This window comes from Nicotiana tabacum, chromosome 20, assembly GCF_000715075.1.
Source record: "Nicotiana tabacum cultivar K326 chromosome 20, ASM71507v2, whole genome shotgun sequence".
NCBI lineage: Eukaryota > Viridiplantae > Streptophyta > Magnoliopsida > Solanales > Solanaceae > Nicotiana > Nicotiana tabacum.
In genome coordinates this window covers 2,028,784-2,036,066 of record NC_134099.1, presented here as the reverse complement: position 1 = coordinate 2,036,066, position 7,283 = coordinate 2,028,784, and the positions used below count along the sequence as shown (strand labels likewise).

Genomic DNA, 7,283 nt, shown 5'->3' with positions numbered 1-7,283 from the left:
ATACTGGAACTCCAGCATAATATGCTGAAAGTTTATACACAGGTGCACCGATATCCAGTATATTATGTGGATCGGTCCCTATTATAATAAAATAGTGGTTATTTTTCAATAACTTTGCAAACGTTGACTATTTTTTGAATGATCAATCCGAAAATTAGCTAGCCCGCACTGTTTTTACGTTGTAAGTCTGGCTATTTCTGATTTTTCCCCAAAGGAATGTCAAGTCAAAATAGCTATTGGGTCCACAAAGTTATCTTTGGGCTTACATACACACCTCAAATTTGGGCCTATGGGCTTTGAAATAAGATCTTCAAACTTTCTTCATGCAAAGAGTAAAACTAGAACTCCGTCACTCCTCCGCCGCCCCTCACACCGCCGTTGACGGCAGCTCCACTCAAATCATCGCTTATACCCACCCACCCACCCCATTTTTCTCCCTCTGGCCAGCTCTATACTTATATAATATTACAGTAGAAAGTAAAGAAGAAACTCAATAAATGGCTTCTGAGAGTAACAGTCTGCAAATTAGGGAAGAAGTAAAAAGAGTGTTTATAGGAGCAGGCTGTAATAGAATAGTGAATAATGTTTCATGGGGTGCTTCTAATTTAGTTTCTTTTGGTGCCCAAAATGCCGTTGCCATTTTTTGTCCTAAGGTTCTTTTTGTTTTAAACTTGGATTAGCGTTAATTTAATATTTAGTGTCTTTGTTTTTTTTTTTTCGATTGAAGTTTATGTTCTTATTGTTTGTTTTGTTTTATTTATCAGACAGCTCAAATTTTGACTACACTACCTGGTCATAAAGCTTCTGTGAATTGTACCCTCTGGCTTCCCAATAGCAAGTTTGCATTTAAAGGTACTGCCTTTTTACTTTAGTTATATATTTGTGCTTATGTTTGAGGATGGTTACAACAACACCAACATACCTAGTGTAATCCCACATAGTGGGGTCTGGGGAGGGTACTGTGTACGTATAGTTTTCCCCTACCTCGTGGAGTTAGAGAGGTTATTTTCAATAGATCCTCGGCTTAGTAAAGCATAAGCACAATAGTACTGAAAAGAAAACGGCTAGAAACAATAGTGAGGAGCCATGGAAAAGAAGCATATATATAGAAAAATAGTAAGAGGACCAAAATGAAAGAAATTGGAAGGTTACAAAAATTATAATTTTTGTGATTAAAAGTGGTGTAAGTGGTTGTGGAGGCTAGTATCATCGCTATTCATGGTACAATACTTCAGCTGAGAAGGAGGGGATGGAAGGATTTAAGGAAGACAAATTTACTAATGTCATGTTAAAATTTTCACTTGCTCACAATTTTTGCGCTTTTTCTTTCCCGAGTAATATAATTGTTGCACTTCATTTAGTTGCTTATAACATACAAATTAACTGCTTCACTATCACTTTTGTACTCAAGTGGTTAAATATGTAAATAGTTTATATGCTTAACATGTAAGAGTAAATAAATATTTAAGCTAAATGTAAATAGCTTGCTAAATGTACAATGCTTGGATGTTTAAGCAAAATATAAATAGCTTGTTCAATGTACAAACAATGAGAAACTTATTTAAATATCAATAGCTTGCGAAATGTAAATAGTTGTTTTCTCCTTTTATTTCTGTAGTATTACTATTATCAAATATGTGACACACCCAAATGTTTACTTTTCTAAGGAAGCTTGTAGTTCCTCGATTCTATAAAGACATGCTCCTAAGGTCTAACCCTGTAGTTTCTAGCCAGTTATTGAGTAAGGTTTTGTGTATTTGCAGCTAAGCATATGGAACAACATTATTTGCTTTCCGGCGATGCTGAAGGTGTTATAATATTGTGGGAATATTCTCTTGTGGATGAGAAGGTAGTCCTTTGCTTGTTACACATCCCCTTGTTATCCAACACTACTCCCGCTTGACTCATTCTTTTTTTTTTTTCCTTTTTCCTGATAGTGGAGATATGTCTTACAAGTGCCACAAGCCCACAAAAAAGGTGTTACCTGCATCACAGCAATCATGGTGTCTCAACAAGAAGCAGTTTTTGCATCTGCATCTTCTGATGGCACAGTGAACGTGTGGGAAGTAGTATTTCCATCTACTTGTGGAGGTGAGAAGGATATATCTGAATTGACTCACAGTCTGCCTTTCAGTTGTTACATGATGATCAACTTATCAATAAAAAAGAAACTGTTACATGATGATCAATGTTCATTCTATTGCATAGGAGGCTTCTACTCCTTTTTGTTTTAAAATTCGATGCCTTTCTGCAGAAGCTGTAATCACTTTAAAAGCTAAATTACTCTGATTTCAGCGCTTTTTGGTTCATCCTTGTAATCAGTAATCCAGACAATATGTGCTATGGATGTCAATAGTCTGAAATATTATCTGCATTTTCCTGCAATACTATAGCAGTCCAAAGTATTTATTATATTTTACTTTATGGACACCAAGAGGGGTATTCCACTAAGTCTCAACCCACAGGTATGTCTTTTTTAAGACTTTAAGCTAGATTAGATTTTGGTGCCAGGAAGTGTTTTTTCATTTGTTTTCATTTGTTTTTTAAGTGGAAGGTAATTCAGTTATCAACCTTTTCTCTGTCCTTTGTGCATATTTAATTAGGTTTATATAGGTGCAATTAGGTGAAATATTCTTTTCTTTTTTACTTTCATGTTCTTTATTACTTCATAAACCTGAATTAGAATTTTGAGATGATATCCTATAGTGGTGCAACTGTTAAGGTGCATGTGATCTTAAAATATATGGACAAATTGCTTTTGCGCATCTGGATATTCTCCCCTCCTTCACGTGTTTTACCTTACTGCTATATAGTTCTTGGTACTAATATTACCTCTTACGTTTGATCTGGCTTGTGTAGGTGATTGCAAATTGTCATGCTCAGATTCTCTGTTTGTTGGTCCAAAACCTATGGTTGCTCTTTCACTAGCAGAGCTCCCAGGGAATAGCAAGCAGCTGGTTCTGGCCATGGGAGGACTGGACAGCAAAATCCATCTATATTGTGGTGAGAGAAATGGAAAAGTATGAAACATTAATTCATATCTCCTGTTCATTTGTTTACATAACCATCTCCTTTGCTGATACTAAACCTATTGTTTCTGTTTTTATTATGTCCCAGTTTCTTCGTGCTTGCGAGTTAAAGGCCCATACAGACTGGATTAGAAGTTTAGATCTCTCATTGCCCGTGTATGTGAACGGTGAAACTAGTCTTCTTCTTGTAAGTTCATCTCAAGACAAAGGCATACGCATATGGAAGATGACTTTACAGGATTCTTCAGCTAATAACAAGAAGCAGCAAACAAGCTTGGCTTCTTACATTAAAGGTCCTGTACTTGTAGCTGGCTCGTACTCTTATCAGATATCTATGGAATCTCTCCTCATTGGGCATGAGGATTGGGTATACTCAGTGGAATGGCAGCCCCCATCGACTTCTTCTGTCGAGGGAATTGATTTTTTTCAGCCTCAAAGCATTTTATCTGCATCCATGGATAAGACAATGATGATCTGGCAACCTGAAAAGACAACTGGTATTTGGATGAATGTAGTTACCGTCGGGGAATTAAGTCACTGTGCTTTGGGATTTTATGGTGGGCACTGGAGTCCAAATGCAGACTCTATTTTAGCTCATGGATACGGGGGATCTTTTCATCTGTGGAAAAATGTTGGTGTTGATTTTGATGATTGGAAGCCACAGAAAGTTCCATCTGGACACTTTGCTGCGGTCTCAGACATTGCCTGGGCTAGATGTGGAGAATACATGATGTCTGTCAGTCATGATCAGGTAATCTTATTGAGAATCTATTTCTGGAATGGTGTATATCAGTTTAAGCTATTTGTCAGAAATGGAGAATACATTTCTGCTTTTCACTCTTAATGAACACCTTCCTATTAAGCACCCAAGGGTGTGGCCTAGAGGTCTCAGGTTTGAATCCAAGCAAATGACACTAGGTGATTTCTTCCCATCTATCCAAGCCTTGGTGAACAGAGTTACATAGTACCTGCGTTGCGTGGTGGGAGGTGGCAGGTATTCCTTGGAAGTTGGAACTAGTCAGGAGCGCACAAGCTGGCCCGAACACCACAGTTTAAAAAAAAAAACCTTTCTAATAAGAATAGAAGTTTTGGTTACTTACCCAGAAAACAAAGAAAAGAAGTTTATTTATAACGAAGAACATTCCAAAGACGTGGAATATGTGCAAGTAAACTAAACCAAATATGTTTACTACAAAAAAAAAAAAGAAGCTAAACATAATTTGAAAAGAAAGGAAAAAGATACATCATGTAAATAGAGCTTTCCAGTGTTACTGCAGATAGGTCAGGGTAATATCATGAAAGAGGCTTATCGTCTTACTTAATGTTGTAAGTTAGGAGAACAAATATGTCCCATATATGCCATTTCGGAGGATAATAATGTTGTAGTGTCTAGCATTGTGCTCTGATCAAATATGAAATAGCACGTTCAGCGAAGCCCCTATCTGTTAGATATTGCCATTCTTGTATTGTTGTGGCCAAAGCCCTAACCGTTGATGGTTAGGAATTGAGTTAGTACTTAGTATGCCCATGGGAATTGTAGATGGGATTTTAGTTTTACTATAAGCTGTTTGGGCCCATGCAACTTAGTATTCACTAAGCTGATTGTACTGTAGCGCACTACTAGTACTACCATAACTAACTGCGTTGCGGTGAAAAACTCAACATATGTCCTTAAGCTGTAGGTGGCTTTCTAATCAGCAAAAAAGTGTGGCGAACAAGTTTGAATCTTTCCATTGGTTATCCTTCTCTCCACACGCTATTTCTTTTTCCAATTCTGTTATGTTTGAATTATATGAGCAAATGAAGAATAGATTTGCAAGGAGTTCAGGTAGGAAATGTTACCGCTTTGCCAAGTTACTGATTAGCATTGTCCCACTAGTCTAACTTTTGGAAATATTTAACATGCATATGTTATCTGATTCCTGAGCTCACATCTTTCATGTTTTTGGCAGACAACTAGAGTATTTGCTCCTTGGCTCAATAATACAAGTTTAGAGAATGAAGAATCTTGGCATGAAATTGCTCGCCCTCAAGTTCATGGTCATGACATAAATTGTGTCACAGTAATCAGAGGAAAAGGAAACCATCGTTTTGTCTGTGGGGCAGACGAGAAAGTTGCCAGAGTTTTTGAATCTCCTCTTTCCTTTCTGAAGACATTGAGTCACGTTACGTCAGACGACTCTAGTTTTTCTGCCGACATTCAAGCTGATGTGCAGATATTAGGGGCAAATATGTCTGCTCTAGGTCTATCACAGAAACCTATATATGTTCAAGGTGAGTTTCCCAGTTTAACGCATGGCATCATTTTTGCATAATAACATAAAAGATATTTATTTTTCCATCATCACTTTGATTTTCGTATCTTTTTTGCAGCATCATCGACAACAACGGACAGAAGCAATACGGAAGGTTTTGATACGTTAGAAACTGTTCCTGAAGCAGTTCCAGTTGTCTTGACAGAGCCACCTATTGAAGAGCAATTGTCATGGCATACTCTATGGCCCGAGTCACACAAACTTTACGGTCACGGGAATGAGCTTTTTGCTCTATGTTGTGATCATGAGGGAAAGCTTGTAGCTTCATCCTGCAAGGTTTACTATCCTTTCCCTTTTTCCTCTTTCCTTCTTTTGGGTATTCATGTCGTTCTTCCTTGTCATATGCTTACTTGAATCTCCTGTTACAGCAGTCAACTCGGTTGTTAGTTTCTGATCTTAATATGCTTCCCAAAAAAGAAATAAAAATAAAGTACCCCAATACATATGGTGTTGTTACATTGTTAGATACCTTTGTGAATTATAGCCACTTGTGATGGAATTCACAATATTTTTCCAAATAACCCTTGAAACCTCTTAACGCTATATTTCTTAATTTCTTGATAAGTTTGTTTTTATAATTAGTTGTGAAAGAAGTAATTATGCTGTGTATATACAATCCTGCAGGCTCAATCAGCACCGGTTGCTGAAATATGGCTATGGCAAGTGGGTTCGTGGAAGTCGGTTGGCCGCTTGCAGTCTCACAGTTTAACAGTGACTCAGTTGGAGTTCTCTCATGATAACCAGTATCTGTTGGCTGTTTCAAGAGATCGCCACTTCTCTGTTTTCCGAATTAATCACACAGGTTTAATACTCATTTAGCCTATGATACAACTTTTTGTTTAAGTTGTTATATTCTCATGGCCTTAACTCGTTCTTTGCGTTACAGGAACGGATGAGATAAATTACCAGCTTGTAGCTAAGCAAGAAGCACATAAAAGAATAATATGGGCATGTTCCTGGAACCCGTTTGGTCATGAATTTGCTACCGGTTCAAGGGACAAGACTGTCAAAATATGGGCAGTGGAAAATGAAACGTCGGTGAAGCTACTATTGACACTTCCACCTTTCAGGAGCAGTGTCACTGCCCTGTCTTGGTTAGGCCTCGACAGCCATAGCAATCGCGGGCTTCTTGCAGTGGGAATGGAAAATGGCTTGATTGAACTATGGAATCTAAACAGAGGAACAGCAAACGGACATTCATCGACCCAAAATGCTTCTCTTGCTGTTAAGTTTGATCCATTTCTATGCCACGTCTCTACTGTTCAACGTCTATCTTGGAGAAATCCACAGAAGAGCGAAGATTCTGAGACTGTGCAGCTTGCCTCTTGCGGAGCTGATCATTGTGTGAGAATCTTCAGGGTAACTGTTTCCTCACAACAACAACAAGAAGAAGCCCAGTGAAATCCCACAAGTGGGATCTGGGGAGGGTAAAGTGTACGCAAACCTTACCCCTACCTAATGAAGGTAGAGAGGCTGTTTCCGAAAGACCCTCGGCTCAAAGGAATAACTATTTCCTAAGCTCAACAAAATTTTGTGGTAGATAGATGTTTGTTTTAGCCTTTGTCCCTGTAATTGCTGTATCAACCTATTGTTATTGTAATAGTTAACTACTTGTCAAAGGTTGGAATTGGCACTGATTATTAAAATTAAGTGGATCCTACTCTTGAAATAGCTAGAAAGGCTAAAATACAGTGGGAAAAGGTAAGTTTGCTCCTGTACTATGTGAAATTGCTCAAATTTTTGTCCCTGCGTTACTATTTTGGTCCATTCATACCCTTGTCGTTAGTATAAAGTAGGGCTGTCAAATTTGGCCCAAGCCCAAATGACTCGCCCAAGGTTGGGCTAGTTATTGACCCGTCCATTTATTGGATTTAACTTATTTTGACATAACCTGTCTCAACCCGTTTAAAGTTGGGTTAATTTTTAGCCTAAATTGATC

The 7,283-nt window shown here is 38.0% G+C and overlaps 1 protein-coding gene across 1 annotated transcript; it reads left to right on the top strand.

The window, feature by feature from the left end:
• Positions 1 to 291: 291 nt before the first annotated feature.
• LOC107826437 (elongator complex protein 2) lies at positions 292 to 7,062 on the top strand. The gene is made up of 10 exons (XM_016653418.2): positions 292 to 653; positions 765 to 852; positions 1,764 to 1,849; positions 1,938 to 2,091; positions 2,860 to 3,020; positions 3,118 to 3,780; positions 4,982 to 5,303; positions 5,403 to 5,620; positions 5,969 to 6,146; positions 6,231 to 7,062. Exons 1-10 carry the CDS (start codon positions 498 to 500, stop codon positions 6,743 to 6,745), a joined length of 2,541 nt encoding a protein of 846 aa, XP_016508904.2. The 5' UTR covers positions 292 to 497; the 3' UTR covers positions 6,746 to 7,062.
• Positions 7,063 to 7,283: the final 221 nt, after the last annotated feature.

Bases quoted from the DNA above. Each gene is read 5' to 3' on its own strand.
- LOC107826437 (XM_016653418.2), top strand. From the start codon at position 498: ATGGCTTCTGAGAGTAACAGTCTGCAAATTAGGGAAGAAGTAAAAAGA. The intron at 3,021-3,117 runs GTATGAAACATT...ATTATGTCCCAG, and splicing joins GTGGTGAGAGAAATGGAAAA to TTTCTTCGTGCTTGCGAGTT. The intron at 5,621-5,968 runs GTTTACTATCCT...ACAATCCTGCAG, and splicing joins TTGTAGCTTCATCCTGCAAG to GCTCAATCAGCACCGGTTGC.